At 31.7% G+C, this 23,854-nt stretch overlaps 1 protein-coding gene across 1 annotated transcript in view; it reads right to left on the bottom strand.

Moving 5' to 3' along the window:
• The window catches only part of LOC145246762 (sucrase-isomaltase, intestinal-like), a 1,547,717-nt gene that overhangs the window by 1,172,497 nt on the left and 351,366 nt on the right, over positions 1-23,854 (bottom strand). The window contains exon 15 of the mRNA XM_080108534.1: positions 23,463-23,497. Coding sequence (XP_079964660.1) covers positions 23,463-23,497 — 35 coding nt within the window. The remainder of the gene's footprint in view (positions 1-23,462; positions 23,498-23,854) is intronic.

Here is a 23,854-nt window from a genome sequence, read left to right as displayed (position 1 = left end):
ATTTAGACATTTATTCTTAAATGTTTTTGGATCTGTAAGAGTGATCTAATCATTATATGATGATCTGGCATATGAGCTAAATTGAACGACTTTATTTCATTTGCTAAACGATAAGAAACGAGTTTCTTAAAGCGGGTGACATAATTAATTACTATCATAATTATTAAATAACTACAGATACTAGTGTTTCATCCTTCCGGAAATCATCAGTGTAGGGTGTCACGATTAATACCAGTCGATAGATTCGAACCCGTCAACATCTCTGGCTTCATTAACAAGGACATATTCCATTCGGCCACCGTTAACCGCGAGAAATATTGTCGATCTTTCCTCATCTCTCTGTTTATATATATATATATATATATATATGTATATATATGTATATATATATACATATCTCGCATGTATCTTTATCTATCTCTTTATATATATATATATACATATATATATGTATATGTATATATATTATATATATATATATAGAGAGAGACATAGAGAGATAGAGAGTAAGAGAGAGAAATTACGATAGATGGGTAAACCAATATAGAGAAACGTATTAACGTTACACTATATATACTTGCAGGACACTCGGCGTTGATCGGTCATAAATAGCTTAAATATGATATTTTAATTTATGCAGATTTCATATTTATTATAGAGTTTTTAATCTAGTGATTTTTATAGTGTATCCATTTTCACTTATGTTTAAAATTACCCGATGCGAAAGTATTGGATACATGACATTTTTTTTTAAATTCCAATCGAAAATTGTATTTTAAAAACTTTAAATTATCATATGTTCGATAATATTTTAATGTTATGTCTGAGCAATCAGAGAAGCATACAATTGTTTACAAAATAGTGCTGCAAATTATATGATTCTTTTATGTGCATTCTGCAAATCAAGGATTAAAAATGACAAGCGCTAAAGAATTATCCAGAGATATGCGAGATAGACTTATTGAACGTCACAAAAGAGGACGAAGTTACAGAAAATAAAATTAGCAAAGGAATTAATTTAGCACTAACTACAGCATGAAATCTAATCAGAAATTATAAATAGTACGGCGCCAGTAAAGCAAACCTTCTAAGAAAAACGAAAAATAAAAATGAGAGTATTTAAAGATCGATAAGCAGAAATGTGCAAAACCTTCATTACTCGTTCTGAAAATAAAACTGATCATGGGAGTGCTGGAATTAATGTAAATAAAGATACTGTTAGAAAAGCTGTCTATATATAAATCTTTCATTCAAGATCCCCTAAAAAATGCTTTAAGTGAAAACCAAACGTACCAAGTGCCAATTAAAGTTTACTTAAATTTATGAAAAGAAATGTATGCAGTTTTAGGAAAGAAAGTAATCTGGTCGGTTCAAACGAAAATTGAACGATTCGAAAGGAACGTAGCGACAAGTGCTTAGCGAAAAACCGGTACTGCCTTCAACAAACACAATACCATCCTCACAGTTAAGTTTCATTCTGATATGGTGATGCTTTTCATATAACGGCACTAGTGAGTTACAAGTTATTTATGGTAGACTGAATGGTAGCATGTACAGGGAGATTCTAGAGAAAACCCTTCAGAAATCTGCAACTTCTTGCTTCAACACTAAAAATGATCAAAAACACAATGCAAAACGTACAATTTCCTGACGAATAAAACTGAGAATTTGTAAAGTTCTTTGAAGGTTACAGTTTATAAGCAGAATCCACAAAACATCAAACAATTAGAGAATGTTTGCAAGGAAGAATTAAGTAAGTAACGGTGGATCAGTGTGAAAAAAAACTTGTGGCCAACTATAGAAAGCAGTAAAATAAAACAGAGGTTCCGCAACAAAATATTATATTGATGTATCCAATACAATTGCAGAAGGTAATTTTGGACTTTGATAAAAAAAAATGGATTCAACCACGACTTGTTTTTTTTTTATTTTCCTTCAAGATAATACTAAAACAACTTTACGAGATATTACTTACCAAATATCAGGTAAAATGGAGAAAATAAACAAGCGTTCTAACAGAAAATAACATATATATTATATATATATATATATATATATATATATATATATATATATATATATATATATATATATACCAGCCAGCTTTTCTGCCCGGCGTTGCCCGGGTTTTTGGATGTGTATGTTTAGCAGAAAAAAAAGAAAAAGAAGTGGTAGTAGAAAGGCAGACTCAAACCCGTACCGCTAAAGAGGAAAAGAACGGGAAAAAACCTGACGTCTTTGCTGTTACGACCACCGCCAAACCGGAAGTGACTTATGTTTTAATTAAGTCTAGCCAAGTACGCCCAAGGATGGAATGCTGTTGCCATATCTGGGCAGGAGTTGCTAAAAACAGCATACCCTGCCTTGACAGAGTACAAAATAGACTTCGTGGCTTTTCTCTACCCTGCAACCTCTCTCCCACAGAAAAGACGTTGCGAGCCTATCCTTGTTTTATCGTTATTTCCATGGCAGGTGCTCGTCTGAACTCCAATCTCTGGTCCCCCCTCGCAAATCTTTCACGAAAAACACCCGTCTAGCTGAATCCACTGTGAAAAATTTCCCCCACTCTTTATCTGTGCCTAAATCAAAACGCGGATTCCATGAACGGGGCTTCTTTCTTAGAACTGCACGCCTGTGGAACTCTGTTCCGTCTGCCTGCTTCCCACCGGACTACAACTTGGATGTCTGCAAGTCCAACGTTAACAAATTCCTAATGAACCGCCCCCTTAAGTAAACACTTCATCAAATGTACAAACTAACGTAATGTACTTGCAATAACCCTTATCCCTGAGTGGCTTCCGGACCTTGATAAGTGGTGATCACTGTGTAAAAAAAAGACAATCGAAAGGAGGGGGATCACTTTCAAACATATCTGCGTAAAAAAAACCCTGCAGAAAAGTGCCAAGTTGAGGGTAAAGATATTAATGTTTTTAGCCAATTTTTCGATATTTGTCGTCGGAAAGGTCGAACTTCAAAACGATACTGATCTTGGTAAAATCCGTCGCCTCTGTCAAAAGTTTTAGGCAAGCATGCAAACATACATATATACATTTATATATTCGTAACTAAAAATTCTCGACCCAAACCGATTAAAAAGCTTGCACTATCTCTGAATAGCCTCAATTTTTTTTAATTTTGACCCCTTTTATGACGCCTGAAAATGTATTGTTTTGGGCTCAAATCAAGTTATTAAGTTCGAGCTATGTTCAAGGAACCTATATCTAAAATACAAGTGTTTAGACCCCAAATTGTCGGAGGAGTTTGGTAGAGTTCTCAAAGGTCAAATCGTTGAACTCTTACACCTTAACAGCCAAATTTCTGGCTGAAAACCGATCACGAAGGCTTTCCCAAATCTCAGTACACTGTATATCAAATTTCGAGTCTGTAGACGTAAAATTGACAGAGTTATTGCGTAGGAAAAATTACACAGGCACACACACAGACACACACATAGACACGTTCAATTTTATATATATATATATATATATATATATATATATATATATATATATTTATATATGTGTGTGTCTGTGTGTGTGTCTGTGTGTGCGTCTGTGTTAGTGTGTGTGTTTTACATACAGAAAAATGGGCATGTTTGGACTTATACTGATATATCTTTTGATTATAGAGATATATTGATATATTCGGATATAGATACGTTTAAACATATATAGCGAGATGGATATATTTTTATAGATCACTTGGATATATAGATAGGTTGATTGGCTAAGATTATTATACAGTAATATATTTAGAGAACGATATATACTTTTGACTGCAAATCAATCATTATGAACGATTCATACAACACACGTGTATGTGTTTCCTATAGATAGAAAGACCGTCTGCATTCATGTATTATTTCTAATAATAATAGTACTTATGTAGAAACAAGAAAATATACGCAACAAGCTATACTTATAAAGGTATTTGATTGGATACTGTATGTATGTGTGTGTGTGTCAATGTATGTGTGTGTGTGTGTAAACACAAATACAGTTGATTTGTTATGTTTTAAAAATAAAATGTGATTAAATAATAAATAATTTCGAAATTTAAAGATAATAGGAGTGAATAAATGTAAGCTTCAAAATTCCCATTTACAATAATCGATAAAAAACGGATACACTTCTGGTTTTTAGCTGCTTGTTTGTTTTTTTTTGTTGTTGTTTTTGTCGTTTTATACAAACAAGACAATAGCCAGCAATCTACGAAAGATTAATGCAAGCAACAGTAAACGTAGTTACTAATTTTGTCTTCTCTGCGCCAGCCTCTCGAAACAAAGTTTCTCAAGTCCTTCGCCACCCTTATTCAAGGCACGCCTCCATGCTGGTCTATTTTCGGCTAGCTTATCCCACACATTTACATCGATGCCAAGAGCGATCAGATCCCGTTTAGCCACGTCTTTAAAGCGCAGCATCGGGCGACCGCGGCTTCTTGTTCCATTTGCCAGTTCGTTGTAGAGGAATATCCTTAGGGAGACGGCCATCGGGCATTCTGCGCAGGTGTCCAAGCCAACTCGATCGTTGGATCTTGAGTGTCTGGAACAGGGAGCGGCTGCCGGCACGTCTTAGCACCTATTCGTTGGTGATTCTATCCAACCCATTGATGATATGTCGCAAGCATTGGAGATGGTAGACGTTCAGTCTTTTCTCGTGACGAGCATACGTGGTCCAAGTCTCTGCTCCATACAGTAGGGTACTCAGAACACAGCATTCGTAGATGCGGCATTTTGTGCGAGAAGTGAGGTATTTATTGAACCATGCTCTTTCACCTAGTCGGTTGAAAGTAGACGCTACTCTACCTATGCGGGTTTGTAGCTCCTGTTCAATGGTTATTTTATAATATTCTCTTTTTATAGCATTGACATGCCAGATATCATATATGTTTTGTGGGCTGGCGTGTGTTTGAATGTGTGTGTGTGTGTGTGTGTGTGTGTGTGTGTGTGTGTGTGTGAATATTAATTACCGTAATTATTTGTAAAATCTCATCAGTTTAAAGGCTTAAACGTACTCTGGAATGTCTAAGAGTTACGATATCATGAAATTCAGCCAACTTAATCCTTTTGTCAGTTGTTTGAAACAAGGGTGGATTACTTAACAACTCTTTGAAATTTGTAAGTAAGTTCATTAATCTTCTGACTTCCGATGAGAAAGTTATTTAAACTGGCTTTAGAATCTTATTAGATCTTCATATATTAAAACATTGAATGTTTTAAATAAATGTTTTCTAAATAAAAATTAAAACCACATTACATTTTTATTATTATTATTATTATTATTATTATTATTATTATTATTATTATTATTCCATTTTCACCCCAAACAAGGTACAGTTGCAACTTTGATGTATGGGGCTACTATCAGGGACATAAGCTGCAGGGACACTATGTAAGGAGTTGAGCAGAAAGATGTTTGTTCAGATTACACTTGAACTTCTGCATGTCAGTACAGTTGGGAAAGCAGGAACCTGGAAGGAAATTCCAAAGTCTAGCAGTTCTGGGGAAGAAACTTTTTGAGTAAAAGGCTTTCTTACATCTAGGGATCTCTAACTGTGTGGGGGTGAAACTGTGATGCTTGTCGGATTTGTCGAAGGTGTTTACGTCGAGGGGGTACAAGTGCTTGTAGTTCATCGGAGTATTCACCACTAAAATACTTGTAGAACAGGCAGGAGGACGCAACATTTCGTCGATGAGTACCGATACGTAGTTATATTTTTATAACATTTGATTCGAAATTGGAATAATTAAATCTAACTTTAAAACCCTGAAATTATTATAATTCGGTACAAAAAGCTAAAATTTAAAAAAAAACTGATAGACAATACGGGGTTAATGAAAATAATTATATATGAACAAGACCTTTTGCTCCGTTTAACAGCAAAGGTTATAGCCGGTTAAATGTTAAAATTTGTGCTTGTTTTTCATTAAATACTAATCAATATTAATCTGTAACTATGTATCAAACGGATATTAAAATACTTAGTTCGCTGCACTTTATAATAGCAAAGTTCTGCAGACGTAGAGATATATAATATAGATGATACTGTTGGTGTTTTTATATTAGTAGTTATATAGAGTTTTAGCGTTTATGTTAATTTCGAGTGTCTGTTCCCTTGATAAAAAACAATTGTTCAAATTCCATTTTTCACTTTCAAAAAATGATAGTTTCATCGAATCCAACCGTCACGATGGAAACATATTTCATTTTGAAACGGGTCATTATCTCAAAACCTAATGTAAACATCGACATATCAATGAATTATATTTGCTTTTAAAATGTGTCATACGATTATGCTTGACAGAAAACAGGGTTGGTTGTGTCTGACACTTAGCTCATATATATTGTTTGTTTTATTGTTGTTGTTTTTTGTAAACCATGTTTATAAAATGGCAGATGTATTTTAATGTTTATAATTATCGTTTTTATTATTTTTCGTCAATATTTTTCGACAAACTTTTCATCTGATAACTGTTTTTGTCTGTGTCGATTCGATACGCCTCATTTTCAAATATTAGTTTAAGCGATAAACGCGTAGCTTTAATGGGACCACGATAAGTTAGATGCGTTCAAGATTCTGAATCGATCCGTTATGCCGAAGTATGAAATAGAGTTACTTTCGATCTGTGAGGCTAACGTTTCAAATAGCAATTATTTGGATCCGTTACGTGTTAGTTTTCAATGGTATTTCCTTTTGTCAATCACGCTTATGTTTGATATAGCATTTATTTTGGTCCGGTGTGTTTAAGTTTGAAATATGATTTCCTTTGATCTTTGACGCTGGAGTTTGAAATAGCATCTTCTTTGGTGTGTCACGCTTACATTTTAGAGGGCATCTCCTTTTGTTCGACACGATTAAGTTTAGAATATTATTCCCTTTGGTCCACCATGCTAAAGTTTAAAATGGTATTTGATTTAGTCCGTGACGATTAAGTTTTAAATGACATTTCCTTTGGTCCCTCATACTTAAGTATAAAATAATATTTCCTTTTATCCGTTGGAATAAAGTTTTAAAATGCCATTTGTATTGGCTTGTCAAGCTTAAGTATGAAATAGCATTTTCTTGCGTCCGTGATGCATAATGTTAAAATAGCATATCCTTTGGTTCATCACCCTAAAGTATTTATTGACATTTAATTTGGTCCGTTACGCTTAAGTCATAAATGGCATTTTTTATGACTCCACGCTTCTGTTTTAAGTGATATTTACTTTGGCCTATAAAACTTTACTTTGAGGTTGTTTGCATCTCTAAATTCACAGATTGAATAAACACATTTTAAGAAAATATAAATATGTATCTGTATTTATTTGCTCGTAGAAAAATGTGACGTTTTTTATTTGTCTCCCCGCAACAACACAGTAACACTGTTTTTAATATGGTACAATTCAAACCCCTTAAAAAAAGGCACTGACACAAATTAAAGACACAAATTAAAATTGCCTCAGTAGTAAAGGATTTCTTCTTTACTGATCAAAGACAAAAAGGATTGAATTTGGTATGAAAACAAATACTACACTTTGATCCTCGTCAAAAGGCAAAAAACTAATTTCACTTGGATAACATTGCGTAAAAATCTGAGTTTTAAAATCAATTTAATTTTTAATGAAAATAACAAAATCTAAAATCAGTTTTTTTTTAACTCTCCTCCCCTTCTCTCTCTTTATCTCTTGTTCTTTCTAATTATTTGTTAAATAATATTTAATAAATAATATTACTACTCATATGATATATACTTTGCTTTAAAGCAATTATTTAAAAAAAGGTTGTTTCGTAGATAGTATTATTACTCTTGACTGAAAATAAAGAAGGAGAGAAAGAAAAATGGATGAGAGAATGATCCTCAATAGAATCAAGAACACCCATGGTTGAGGGCGAGAGTAATATATAGAACCTTAGTAAGTGACGAGTTACTAGATGAGGTAATTGTAATTTTCGGTCAGTTAAAAAAGTTAAAATAGAATAATAGAAGATTTTAAAACATAGCTCAGTCCCAAAATAAATGAATATTTTAACATGTATTTTTGTAAGTAAAGTACATATTAAAAAACTTCATATGGAAACAAACATTGGTTATCACAGCTTTAGTATAAGAACAGTCATTTGGTCATTTGTCATTTATCTTATTTTAATCTAGTTTGTTTTGTTTTCGTTGTGCTTTGTCATTTTGAGACAAACTTCGCTTTTTTAATAATCGAATAAAAATAGGTTGACAAAAAGAAAAGATAAATTTATCAACAAAACAGATTATCCACTTCCGGTGACGTTTTAGAACAGATTCGAGTCAAAAGAATGATTATATATCATCCGTTTTGTCATGCTAATCACAATGAGGATGATGATAAACGATAGAGTTCGCTATTTTTTGTCATTTCTCCACCAGATATGATGCGAAACCAGCAATCATGCGACAGCAGTTAATATGCTGCGCACTTCAGTTAAAAGGTTACGCAAATGAGTTACTGCATAATGAGCAGAAAATGTCTATTGAAAATTGACGCTACAAAAAGAAACTAATTAAATTCAAGTTTTCCAAACTAAATTAATATAATAATGTGTTTGCTTATTTAGATAGTACGTATATATATATATATATATATACATACATATATATATATATATATATATATATATATAGTTATATATATAGTTATATATATGTATATATATTTATATATTTACATATTTATATATATATTTATATATAGACGTGTATATATATATATATTTACATATATTTTCATATATATATTTATATATATTCATATACATATTTGTATATATATATTTATATAAATATTTATATATATATTTATATATTTAAATATATTTATATAAATATATTTATATATATATTTATATGTATTTATATATATATTTATATATTATATATATTTATATATATATATATTTATATATATATTTATATATATATATTTATTTATATATTCATATATATATACAAATATATATGTATATTTATATATATATACTTATATATATTTTTATATATCTATTTAGATATATTTATATGTATATACATATTTATACGTATATATATATTTATATATATATGTATATATCTATATATATTTATATTTACATATTTTTATATATAGATATATTTATATATGTTTTTATGTATATATATATATTTATATATATAAGTACATATATGTATGTATATATTTATATATATATATATTTATATGCATCTTTATATGTATATATATGCATATATATGTATATATAAGTACATATAAATATTAACACACACACACACATATATATATATATATATATATATATATATATATATATATATATATTATATATATATATATAGTTTTGAAAATAATAAGCGGAAGTTTCTCAAGAGCTCTTTCGGCTATCATCTCATCAGGAGAAAATCGATAGCGTACAAAATAATATTATATCGAAAATAAAGAGTTCTAATGAGGAACTTATTAAATGTGCCAAAAGTACGGGGACACTAAAATAAATTTATCAACGTTTAAAAAAATATACTTGGAAAAAAATTACGGATAACAGAGATTTCCTCCCTGAGATGAAAGAAGATATATATATTTATATATGTGTATGTATGTTATATATATATATATATATATATATATATATATATATATATATGTATATATATATCAGAACAAGTATTAATACAAAATGGAAGAGTTAAAAAATGTTTTAAATGAAGCACTAAATAAGTGGATAAACCATAATACGCGGACTTTCGAAGAAATACTTTCCTTCTCATCAGAGGGTAGGATTAAGCAAAATGTGGGATCGGATTTTGCTTACAAAAGTATTAAATGAAACTACAAGTAAGCCATAGATCTTACTTGGTAACAAAAAGTGAAGCAGAGGGAATAGGGTGAAGAAAAAGTGATTTGACGTGAATGGATAGTCTGGTGAAGGGTAAAATATCCAATAACGGTAAAATCGAAAAATCCAGAATCCAAAAATTTCTATTTCGACAAATAAAAAGAACGAAAGAATATATCTCTCTCACACACTCTATCTCTCTCTCTTCCTCTCTCTCTCTCTCTCTCTGTATATATATATATATATATATATATATATATATATATATATATATATATAGAGAGAGAGAGAGAGAGAGAGAGAGAGAGAGATTCTTTCGTTTTTTTTTTCTTTCCTTTCTGAAAAGAAAATTACGAAATCCCTGGGATAAAGAGAAGATAGCTTTTGAGAAAGTAGAGAATATTTTGAGGAGTCGAAAGGCAAAGGAAAGATCTTGAATGAATGTGTACCGCCTGTTATGATCTACGGTAGTGAAACATGGGCCTTGATAACTCGCTAAAATGAAATCTTGGCACTAGCACAAAGGAATATAGAGACGATAATGTAAGGCATTACTCTACAAGATAGAAAGACAAACATCTGCACCCGCCAACAAACAATATCATTATCATCAATGCTGCCATCAAACACCCAAACACAGTTGGGCAAGGCACGTAACCAGACAACATGACTGCAGATGGTCTATCAGGACAACGAATTGGACACCTCACGAACAAAATAGGCCAAAGGGAATATCAAGAACGAGATGAAGGGTCGACCTTATACAGCACATGGGTCCCATATGGCAACAAATAGCTCGACACAGTTAGATGGCTAAAGTCAAAGGAGGGGTTCCTCATTGAGTGATAAAACCCTTGTTAATGATTGATGTTGATATATATATATATACATATATATATATATATATATATATATATATATATATATGTATGTATGTATATGCGTGTTTAATGTATATATTCAAAAAGGATATCTTAAAATTGATACGGTTTATTGAGCTCAATGAAAATAGATTTACACTTTTATAGCATATATGCCTTAATTAAACATTTCTAAATCACATTAATATATACTTAGTTCACATTCGTATTACTGCGTCTTACACGTGTTTCATTGAATGGCATAATCCAATCAAATCGTCAGAGATTTTATATTTGTTCATCAAAGAAGAAAATTTAGTTTTGTGCAGTTTATTCTTTTATGAACTAATGAAAAGTCTCTGATGATTTTATTTAAGACGAATGTGAACTAAGTGTATATTCATGTGATTTATAAATGTTTTATAAAGTTATATATATACACATATATATACATATATCCATACATATATATATACATATACATACATATATACATATATATACATATATATGCATAAATATGCACACACACACACACATATATATATATATATATATATATATATATATATATATATAGATATATATATATATTCCAGAAAAATATCCATCGCAAGAAAGTAAAATTATTTCTTTTTTGCATTACTTTTGTGTCCCTTTAAGATATAATGCTACTAAACTTTATGTCTAGAATCCTTATTTCAGTTTTGATCAAAATCCATTACATGAAATAAAATGTCCAAAACTTAAGCTTCAGCAGTCTTACTAATAAATTCAAGTTCAGGAAGTAGTAATAAATTTGTTGCTTGTTAATATTTATCAAATTCAATGCAAACCCAAAGCACGTGAATGTTTAAATGGAATGAGATCTAATAGAATTATATCAAATGGAATGATATCGAATTGAAGGATATCAAATGGAGTTATATCAAATTGAATTATATCAGATTGAATGATATTAAATAGAACGGTATTGAATGATACGATATCGAATACCTATCTTTAAAATTTCACAAAAATCGAACATATCAGAATTTCAGCGATGTGCGTCTATCTTCATTTTACATAAAACTTAATCAAACTATAAAAACATAACCAACATTATAAGCATTTGCTTACTATAGTGTGAAAATGTATGGAAATACGCTGTATATTTATTTTATTATTACTATTATAAATTATTGTTCGATATGTTGCACGTTTAGTTTTCACATTATTTGTATTGGAATTACTAGGTTAATTTGCGCTTATTTTATATTTAATATTTTCTATAAGTGTGTTATGTGATTTCAATTTGTATACTGTTTCATTTACAATTTTCCATTTACTATAATCATCGATGCACCCTTAAAAAATAATTTCCTTAATACATCAAAACCTTTCTACTGTTTCATTATAACATTTATATTCTCTTTAAGGCAACGTTAAACAATTTCGTTAGTATAGGAGCTAGTTACAGTTGCAGTTTTAGGGGCACTATGATTAGAATATTGTCAGGATCAGTTGCTTTGCTAGAATCAAGATTCTTGATAAGTCTGGAAACATCTTGGACAGATATATGAATGTCGTTCCGAGTATGTTTAGTTATGGGAAGAAATGCGGCGGTAGGCGATCATTAATATACAGGGTGAAGTCATATGAGTTGTTTGTTATAATTGCGTTTTTCAGAGACTCTTGAAGGTTTCAGTAATTGTCTCTACAGTAAATGCAGGGAGACCTGACGTTGTCGCCGATTTTCTAATCAAATTGATTGAGTGCCTGCTCCTGTCGGGCAGTCATCGTGCTGCACCGGGAGGAAGCTTCACATGTCTCCCCGCAGTGACTTAGTTCTCAGTACATTGAAGTATACCATTGCACTGTAAGGAACCTACTATATATTTCATAAAATTATTTTTATATAATGTTTTGAATTAAAGTTTCAAAAGCAAAAGTCACGTATTACGGTTCAATTGTGCTCCAAACTGAAACATTTTGAACTTAATGTTGATGTTTTGCAACGGCCCCTTTTTCTTCTGCCGTGATAATACTTCTCAAATGCATTTCTGATCTTAGGCTGTATAAGAGTGTTAACTTTGTTCAAAGTTGACCTCTTTCTTTAATCGATTTTTTCGATCATCGATTTCCGATATTTATCGCAAGCATTCCGTTTCAAAACCTATCTATGAATACTGTCAGAGTCATAAAATACTTCTATGAAGAATTTTAAAACATCGGCTCAGCCGTTTCGGAGTCCATAGTGAACGAACTCACAGACACACAGCCACACAAAGTGATTTTTATATATGTAGAGATGTATTGTTGCAAACGTTGTTAAGCAAAACGGAATTTTTATTATTTTTATTTTTTAATTTCAATTTTTCATATATTTTTTAGTCCGAGAAGTTTGTAGAAGGAGGATGCTTCTTAAAGACAGATGTCCGTTCATTTTAGCTGGGGTATGTGGGGATATGGACGTCAGTGGTGAAGTGATAGAAATTTGGTTTTTGATGGAACCATTTTTTACCCCATTGTACCTTACGCTCTAGATTGGAGTAGAAAGAACCAGAAAGGTCCTAACCTTTTTGGCTTTTGAAGTGTTGCGATAGACGGCAGTCTCGTTCGCATAGATGTCGACGAATGATCCTAAAATATTATTTGAGCGATCGTTGATAAAGATCAGGAAGAGAGTTGAGTTCAGGATTGATCACTAAGTCACACCAGGGTTAATACGTGAGCTTCAGATTTTTTGCCTATCACGACTACTTAAACTTACTAGAGTGAAATGATTACATGGTTGAAATCTTGTATAGTAGACGTTTCTGCCAAACTATCAATGCTTTTAATATATGAAGAGATAGTGCTCCAGAAACGAACCCATCGTCAATAGATTCACATCAGCTGTTGATCTTTGAATATGGAAACCATATATCCTGTCGCTGAATAGGCTGATTTTGCTGAGGTGGTTGATGAGTTCTCTATTCATCACAGGTTCAAGCCACTCACTCATGACGAAGAGAAAGCTTGTTTGTTTGTACTGAGATGCAAATGCCTGACTCCCCGTATTTTCAAATACTGGGCAGACTGTCGAGATTTTACAGGGTGTTGGGAAGGACATCTCTTTAAGGCAACGTTTAAACAACTTCGTCAGTATAGGAGCTAGTTACAGTTGCAGTTTTAGAGGTACTGTGACTGAAATATTGCCAGGATCAGTTGCTTTGCTGGAATCAAGATTCTTGATAAGTCTGGAAATATCTTGGACAGATATATGGATGTCATTCAGAGTATTTTAGTCTGAGAGTAAATACAGGCAGTAGGCGATTATTATTATTATTATTATTATTATTATTATAATAATAATAATAATAATAATAATAATAATAATAATAATAATACAGGATGAAGTAATATGCGTAGTTTTTAGCGAAGAGTTTGTCGGATGCTGATGTAATTACCCCAGATCTGTTGATGATGGTTGGTATGGAAGTTACGCATCTGTTCTGAACCTTGTCTTTTATGCTCCAAAACATGAAACAGGTTTCGAAACTTGCTCCATGCATTCTACACACGCGAGTTCTAATGTAAATCTCTAACTCGCACACACACACACACGCATATACACACGCATGCACACAACGCAGACCATATTCTCAAGTTAGTAAAATACGTGCGCAACTTGCAATTTCTTCAAACTATCCACAAACAACTCATTAGTGTACCTGCTTTTAATTGGACGATAAGTACCAGCACAATTTCAACATAGATGGTTTCAATAAGGAGTAATCTTCCCCGTGACCTACTGTACCTTGGTGAACCCAATTCTGACAGCCTGTTCAGAATACAGATTTACTCCTAATACATGACCTGCAAACGGACCAACGAGTCTTTCAACGTATGCTGTTAAAAGGCTACTGATCATAGCTTTCGTCCTCTCTATATTGACACGAAAGTCGATCAATGTCATGTTGGTTTTCCATAGGTTTAACTTGCTCCAGGTTATTCCTCTGCTAAATACCAAATCATCGGCATACAACTGTTCTCGGGGGCATCCTGAACAGGATTCTTTGAATAATGCCTCAATCACAGTATTCTATGTGCATAAAAGTTAAATACGTCAAATACGTCTTGAGATGAAGTACTTCTGTCACATCTTGGGAGGTGTAGCACAGAGAATTCTTCGTTAGAGACATAATAAACGATTATAAACTCGCAATATAATGTGTAATGATATTTCTTTATCCTCACTAGATCACCATTTCTTACAGAAAAGATGTTACTAGCATTGCTCTACTGTATCATTATGGTCATGTTAGGTTTTCGACTTGGCTTCAATGTCTGGTCCTGTCCACTGTAGAACACTCACAGCAAGAACTCATCTACCACTATTGCAAATAATTGTTTTTCTATGTACTTACGTCAAGCAAAACTTCAAACAAATAGTTTCTACCCAAGAATTTTCTGTTTTTTTAAATAATATTGTGAGCTTGCTTCCTTACTTACTACAATGCAGTTGTTTTTAAATTTAATATAGCAAATATTTATGAACCCCTCCTTTTATGTAATCCAATCCACTCGTAACATAAATCATCATTTAACTGAAAAACTCATTAGCACCTATTCTTTGGTAATTTGTGAGATTTTAGTATTGAAAAAAGCTCGTCTACGCTTTTTAATCTGTTTGAAATTTCATGTCGCTTGCTCCACCAGTGATATTAACTATAATCGTGTGTGCGTGGGTATCTGAACACATAGCCATATATTCTCAGCTAATATCCGCTTCAGCACTAATTTGTATACATTGCATTTCTTTGGCCGTGGGTTTCTTCGCATTGTCGCTGAGAGTTACTAAAATACTGATGTGCAAATTAAATGCTACTGTAATATTAGAATAGGTATTGCTGGCATGTGATTCAAATTATGGATTGAACGTAGAAACAGCAACAGTTCGCTTGCAAAGTATTTATAGTCATTATATATATATATATATATATATATATGTATGTATGTATATATATATATATATATATATATATATATACAAAGAGATATATATATTATAGTCATTATATATTATATAATCATATATATATATATATATATATATATATATATATATATATATATAGTATAACAGTCATTAAATATATTATGTGTGTATATATGTATGTGTGTGCGCGCGCGGATGTATATATCTGTAAGATTTTTATTGAATCTGACACATTGGCAATCTGCTGTCTATAGAATTATGCGATGGTGAAGTATTTATAAGATCAAGAATTACTTGCGAAGAGATGCTAAATTATGAAATAGTTAATTAAATTACTTTATTTTCAAAACTTCTTATAATAATAATAAAAATAAAGAAAACTACCACTACTACTACTACTATTTATATTAATAATAATAATAATTCCAAAACGTGCATTAGCCCTGGCTGGTGCTACACTAAATAGCCACAAAAGGTTAAGTAGTATGCAAAGGCCGAAGAGAGAGAATACTGTCCAGACCATCATTGAATGAATGCGAAAAGTGCTTAAACTTTGGAGAGGCTAGTTGCCATCCAAATTCCAGTGCAGAGCAATGGTCCTTGACAGTGAGAAATCGATGGAAAACGGCTGTTGCGATAACGCAAAATCATTTAAAAATGCTATTTAAAGAGGTAGAAATTACATAAAATCTAGTGAGATATGATGTCACCCAGACTCCAGGGAACACCACCGGTTATTATCAGTAAGTAATCTTACAACTCGTAGTGACTTCAAACAATATGAATATGCAACTATATTACAATGAAATATAGAATGTATTTTATTTAAGAATGATACATTTGAATCTGTGACACTGTTCTGAAAATCTATATCTATTCACATGCACGCTTACAAAAACACATATGTGTTTGTGTTTATGTGTGTGCGTAAACAAATTGAACTTAGACGTTTGGACAATGTTTGAACATTGTAATTTCACATACCCATCTCAGCACTAGTCAAATAGCGTAACAGTTTGAAGCGCTGACTGTCGCTTGGGTGGGCCAGCTTTAAACCTAGCTTAAAGTGGTTGCTAGTCTAGCCGTACTGAAGAGACGTGATGTAACGAAACAGTGTAGTTGTGGATGACCATATATATATATATATATATATATATATATATATATATATATATATATATATATATATATATATATATATAGTAGAACTTCGGGATACAGTGGCCCTAGGATACTGTTTTTTTCAGATTACGATATGGAATACGATATTTTTCCAGAGCCTGGTTACCTTATTTGCCCCACCTAATGGTGTTATTTACCATGTTATTTGGTTATATACATCTGTAGTATATACTGTACTGTATTTTGTTACTAATTTTAAATGCCGTATCCTAGAGTTCTACTATAGATGTATCTATATAATTTGAATGTTCCCGTCTAAACCACCATAAAAACATGAAAAGAGTGTATGTCCTTTACTCAGTTTATAGCCTCTCCTGGAATTAATAGTCGTAGGGTCCTAGATAAGTACATCAATTTTATTAACCAATTTCCTCCTAAACTTAACTCTAATCAAGAATTGAAAAAAGATCAACAAAAGATGTACAGCCGCAAGTCATCTGTATTATTTAGCGAAAATATATAAAGGACACTGCAGCCAAATCGAAGACAGAGCTACGCCTTCTTGCAGCTGACATGAGCTGTGATAATTCGACCCTCAGCTGAACGATCAAAAAGGACATGTTTAGTAAGGAAGTGAGGAAGGTCAATGTTGTGGTATTGCCTACGAACTAAAGCATAATTCCACTGAGATGGTGAAAATTTTTGACAAGTATTGGAAGAACGGCAAGTACATCGATGTGGCTCCTCTTTTAAATCACACGAATTTCCCCTCTGGTGGTATGGTACTTAGCGTCATCTCCAGCGAAGTGATGTCATGCCTCCTTTTTTCTTTCAAAAGATCATCGCTGAGATCTAATAGGAGGTGATAAAGAGTGTGGCGGAACCCGGGATATACTAAATCGCCGCCGGAAGACCCTACGTCTTCCAACAAGTTTAGTGTTTGCACACAAAGCAAAGATGACACAGACAGGCTGTTCAACATTATTGCTAACTGCTGTTCGTTGGAATTGTGAACACCACCTTGACTATTTCTTCTGGGGCGTGATAGGGACAAGATAAACAAGAATATCTACAACATGGTCAATATAGACAAAGACATCTTTCAACACTTGATACTTGTATACTAAACTACCCGTGATTCGCTGGATCATAAACACTATCACTATTTTTTTTCAATTTGATTTTATCAAATAATAATTAACTGTAACACATGCCTTCAGAATTTCTTTGTGCATAATTTGAAATAATAGGCATCTATATTTTTATAATATAAAATACTTTTACTACCTCAGTTATATACGTGTCTAAGTTTCTGCCGACGCACTATGTAAATTAGATAAATTGAGAGTCATCTTTTCTCTATTCTCAGAGAGAAAGGAAGAGAGTAACAAATACTCGAGAATGTTTTTATTAAAATACACATGAAAAAGTGAGAGAAATACATAAATAGCAAAGTTTAATTGCATCATAGGTTACTACAAATTATCCAAATTAAAATTGAATTTTCTAAATTAAGCAATTGGTTAAATGCTATGATTGATGCAGAGACAATAATTGCATGTGATTCAAGCATGCAACCATAGCATACAGCATCATCTTACGATCTTACGCAAAGTACATTACTAAACTCTGCTACGGTGACATTAAACGAACCGTCGAGAACACGTGTTTTAATCAATGTCTTAACCGGCACAATTAACAAACTTAAATCCAATTTAACTGTGGTGTAATGGCGTGATCGAAAAGAACTAAAAAGAAATCAACTTCGGTTCATCTCTAGAAATTCTTGATAGAAACGTCTATAGAAGTATCCTCCGTTTATCTTCAGTTTTTATTGTAAAGAATGTGAGAATCTATGAAGAAGTGATTGTGGACAAAGTTAGTCATTTTGTTGTATTTTATTTAGTTTAATCTGATGAAATAGAGTTACGGTTCTAATATTAGGTTAAGGTTCTGCAAGTTCGTAAAAATTTTAACACCTTAGATTCTTGTGAAATTTAAACATTGTGAATTAGAAATCTATTAATCTAATTTATAAAACATTTTATGGGTTTTAGCCGGTAAAAATAGGTGCTAAGGTGTAAAATTGAAAAAAAAATGATACTTAGAAGGCATAAATGAACTTATAGTATTCTTGTACGTATGCACAAATATACATTTATACATTAAAGTTTTTAGCGATTTCTTATCCATTTGAGGATAGTCTAATGCGTACCGACTAAGTTTTCTATTCTAGCTGATATCAGTCATATCATAATTGTGTAGATGTGAAATCACAACTATATATTGGGTAAAATATAATAAACGATAGAGTATTGGCTCTATAATTGTAAATACGAACTCTGCTAAAATTAAAGTATCATATTTAAACGTATTTTACCGGCTAGTAAATAATAGTTTTCTTTTTCATTGGAGTAATTTAAAGAGGTTGGTCCTGTAAAAATTAAAATATTATAGAATTGCAAATAATTTCATCCATAGTAATTAAGCACCAACTAAGCAAGATTTTCTGGAATTCCCATTTCTTCTCACAAGATTTATGATTCAAGACTGAAATTTTATATATGGTCTAGAAACGAAATCACGTGATGAATCTGGATCAACATAGAAATACACATTTCTAGATATAAGGTTTAATAGCATAATATACTGATTTTAAACTGGGTAACATATAAGTGGCGAAACACTGTAATGTTTTGGGAATTAATTTTATCTATACTAGTATATATATATATATATATAGAGAGAGAGAGAGAGAGAGAGAGAGAGAGAGAGAGAGACACAGAGAGAGAGAGAGAGAGAGAGAAAGAGAGAGAGATAGAATGAGAGAGAAAGAGAGAGAGAATGGGGAAGGATGAGAGAGGGGGCTATAAATTGACGCAAAAATTAAATTAAAATTATCTTAAGTCTATTAAATGCCAGTGAACAACAAACGAAGTCAGATTCCGTTTTTCATTTCAGATAATATCTGAACGCTTTAATAAAGAAATTTCAAATCTTCGCATCAAATGGATCAGGTGCCCGTCGTTCGGGTTCCTTCCGTTCAACTAAAAGAAAACAACAAATGGCGGAAATTGATAGCGTCTTCTGTTCGCTTCAAACATTCTGTCTTATCTGTTTTTGCAGATTGCCAGCATTTTCTCATAAACTGTTGTCCTTTTCAATATAATTCCACTATTTTTTACGTTTATTTCTGAAATGTTGAATCATCCCATTTACATAAATTCCTGGAATTGATAAGAAAATTGTATTCTTGTTCTTGTTACAGATATTTAATGTTTTCTTAACTTTAAGTAAATGTATCAATTTTCATCACGTTTTTCAAAGGTTGAACAAGTCTAATTCATTTGGTATCCCACGAAATGAATGTCAAATACCAGATAATAAAATTAATTATTATACATAAATATAAACACTTGTATAATTTAACACTGGTTTCAATTTTGGTTTTCTTTTATATTTCTTTATAATTCTTCTGTATAGTTATATATTACTGGATTTATGATAAAAAATAAACTAATTTCTTTAATTAATTAAATGTTACAATATTTATTCCAAATTATTTATCAAGTCATATGTTTAAGTTAGTTAGATATTTACGGATTACCCAATCGAAGAAACCAATTAGAGGTATTTAGCCATCATCCAATCCGCGTGTTTGGCGTTAAAAATATTATTTAAAATTTAGACCAAGGTTAAATTCGACCAAATTTAAGCATGCAGGGCCAAATGTAGATGTAATAGATAAAATCCAATCGGCATTTATAATATAGGCTTAAGCGTTATAGATAAAACTAAAGGGTAATAAATCAAACTTAAGCTTGATAGATCAAACTAAAAATGCAATAGACCCAACTCAATTTCGATAGAGCAAACTTAATTCTATAAGCCATTAGATGTGACATACGAGACGTAATTGTGATAAACCAAATTTGGGTGTGATAGGCTAAATCTAAGCACGATACATCAATCTTAAATCTACATTAATGTGTTATAAACAAAATTAATGTGACATGCTCTAGTTAAATCTCATAGATCGAACTTAGTCTTTATAAATCCTCTTATGTAGGATAAATCTCAAATATTATAGACTAAATATATGCGTGACAGATCAAATTTAAGTAAAACAGATTGATCCTTTCTACGGAGATACGTAAACGCATCAAAGTATACGTCTACGATTTATACAAATTTAATTTTCAATTATTTGATCAGATTGATTCCAAAATGTATGACAAAATTGCTTTTTGTTCAGCTTTTCTATAATACTAAGTAAGATAATTTATTTCCATTGCCTAACCTATTCTGATGCAATGATAAGAATGCCAACATCAGGGAATAAACTTTTACAGGCAACGAAGTATCGACGAGATTTTAGTCATGGCCAGAACTAGTGTACATTATAAAGCATATCTATCTATATATCTATATATTTATGTATTTATGGATATACGATATTTGTCCGTCTCAATTCGAGACGAAACCATTACGTTTATTACTTACATTATGGTTTAATTGCTGACTTAAGTTTCACTTCGAATATCAGGTACAACGGGACTCAGATTTCATGGCTCATTAACATTCGAACGCGCAATCTCTGGTTTACGAGACCAGTGCTCTGAACTGTTGTGCTCTAGATATGGATTTAACGCGCTCGTTTACATTGGTGATATTTGTACGACATTATTATGGCCACAGTAAAATATCTGCCATCATCCTCTCCTATTAATGAAGATTTGGTATCTGCATGTCTAAAATCGAAATTGTACTTCTACTCTTAATCTTCTTATTTTAATAATTATTAATGAAGACGTGTGTCTGTCTGAAGGTAAAACTATACTTATACTTTTGTTAACTTTACTATAAACGAATTGCCGACACATTAATTTACAACGATGATATTTGCACGACTTTATTATGGGTGCTATTATTATCTGTCTCTTACAAATAGAGAGTTGGCATATGGCTACCTGAGGCCAAAATTCTACTTTTACATCTATCGATATACTATTGTATTTTTATTCCCAACAGAGCGCCAATCCCATACCATTACTCTCATTAATAAACAATTATACTAGGTTTCAATCTGTAATTCAAGAGAGGTTTACTATTATTCTCTTGCCACGAAATCTCACTCCTAGATATTACCGTATCGTTTGCGAGAGTAATGTAATATATTACGGTTCGATTTTGCTGCGATATATTCCACGGGTTGAAAACTCTGGAAATTTTTCAGTTCCTTTGCTACCTGGTGCCTGGAACATAGAGACAGAAAGGAAAATATTGTCCCGTCGAAGTGGTGAGACGAGTTCATGCTATAAATATTTTACAAGGGAAAAAGAAAAATTGGAGCTCAGCTGAGCATCTCTCATGGAAATAACCATCAGGTTTATAGAGACAAGCGCGGTATCGTCTGGGAGAAATGTGGGTTAGGGAAAAAGACGAGATCGTCTCTCACGAAATTTCATTTTGGTTTTGTAATTTGTCAAGACAAAAAATTTCCATTTTTGTATCTGTTTCTGGTGTAGACTTCCGGTATTTTCGAGAACGCGAGAAGTATTCAATTATTTTTTATCCAATGGCATATTTTACAAATAGTTACTTTTCTGTACATCCATGATCTGACGATATATTTTTTATTATTCATAAGCCAAAATGTGCCAGATCTGTTTATGTATTTCCATACAAGTAATTTTACAACTGAATGTTACCAAGTACTCTATCCAATAGTATATTTTACAAATGATTACTTTTTAATACAGAGATGATAAACATTGCAAGATAGAAAAATCAACATAATCATTTTTGTTATTATTTTACTGCTTTTCCGATTGTAAAATACGCATAAATATTATGTTTTTATTCATGCAGAAGCTGAGACATGTGCATGCGAGTATTATGTATTTTTAAACGTGTAACTTCTTGCAAGTAAAGAACAAATAATCGAGCTGAGATCGAATCGAAAACCTAACGACAGTGAGTCAAGTACGATAACCACTAGACCAGCTTGGAACGATCTTTTAAAGGTGTTTTCAACCCTAGTTATTTTAACATAATGTGACCGATTCGCGCATGAGTAGTCGTAAAACAATTGAAAAACAAATAAAATATCCGATACCACCTACGTACCGAGTTTGTAATTTTTATGTCTTAGTGACCTTTTTTCCGGATGAAAACCGATTAAAAATTTTCCACGTGTCTGAATACCCTTCATACGTAATTTCAAACCTATAACTAAAAAGTTCGTAGGGTATATAAGTTGAGAAATTTTGTAACACACATTCTCACTTTTATAAATATATAAATTATTAGATAAAAATTGTTAGTCGTGTATTTGTTGATATTAAAGATGAAACACTAGTTAAATACATTTGATAATAATGATTGTTGAAATATGGAATTGTTTTACTTTACTAGTACAATTCATGGGGGAACTTTATAACATAATAGCATGTAAACAATAGCACGTCAGAAATATCTGTCAACATTTTCAGATTTTTTTATTTGTTTTAAAGTATCAGCTAAACTCTGCAATAAATATCAAATTTATAATTATCTCGAAATGTATTTGAGATTGTAGCGTTACAAACTTTCATAGGTATTTATTTATAGACGTTCTTAACATTGAATTGAAAATAAAACATACCTTAAGAACAAAATATAAAATGTTGACTCACCATTGAAAATCCGAACATGCTGAACTCGAGAAGACCTGCAGAAAACAGAAGATAGTAAACAAATATGAATATTATCACTCGCATTTCTGCGGTTTCATCAAAATTTAGAGCAACTTGAGAGATTACGCCTGGATGAATGGAGAATTTAATGTTAAAAAGTATTATTATCTCTATAAGTTTTCTAATTGTTGATTGGCATTAAATAATAATAAAAATATTGAACATTATTGCTGCCATTTTGTTTGCGCTCATTTGTGGATAGAATCTGCGTTTTAGGAATTATAGTTACTGTTTTCATCTCTACACACATCTCCATATTTAATACATGAGGAAGTTGGACTAATTTTGAGGTAGATGTCATTCTGTCGCAGACTTAAAAGGCCGAGAAGAAA

Source organism: Euprymna scolopes, chromosome 24, assembly GCF_053919585.1.
Source record: "Euprymna scolopes isolate OS-2025 chromosome 24, ASM5391958v1, whole genome shotgun sequence".
In the NCBI taxonomy this organism is placed as follows: Eukaryota; Metazoa; Mollusca; class Cephalopoda; order Sepiida; family Sepiolidae; genus Euprymna; species Euprymna scolopes.
This window is presented reverse-complemented; position numbering and strand designations above follow the sequence as displayed.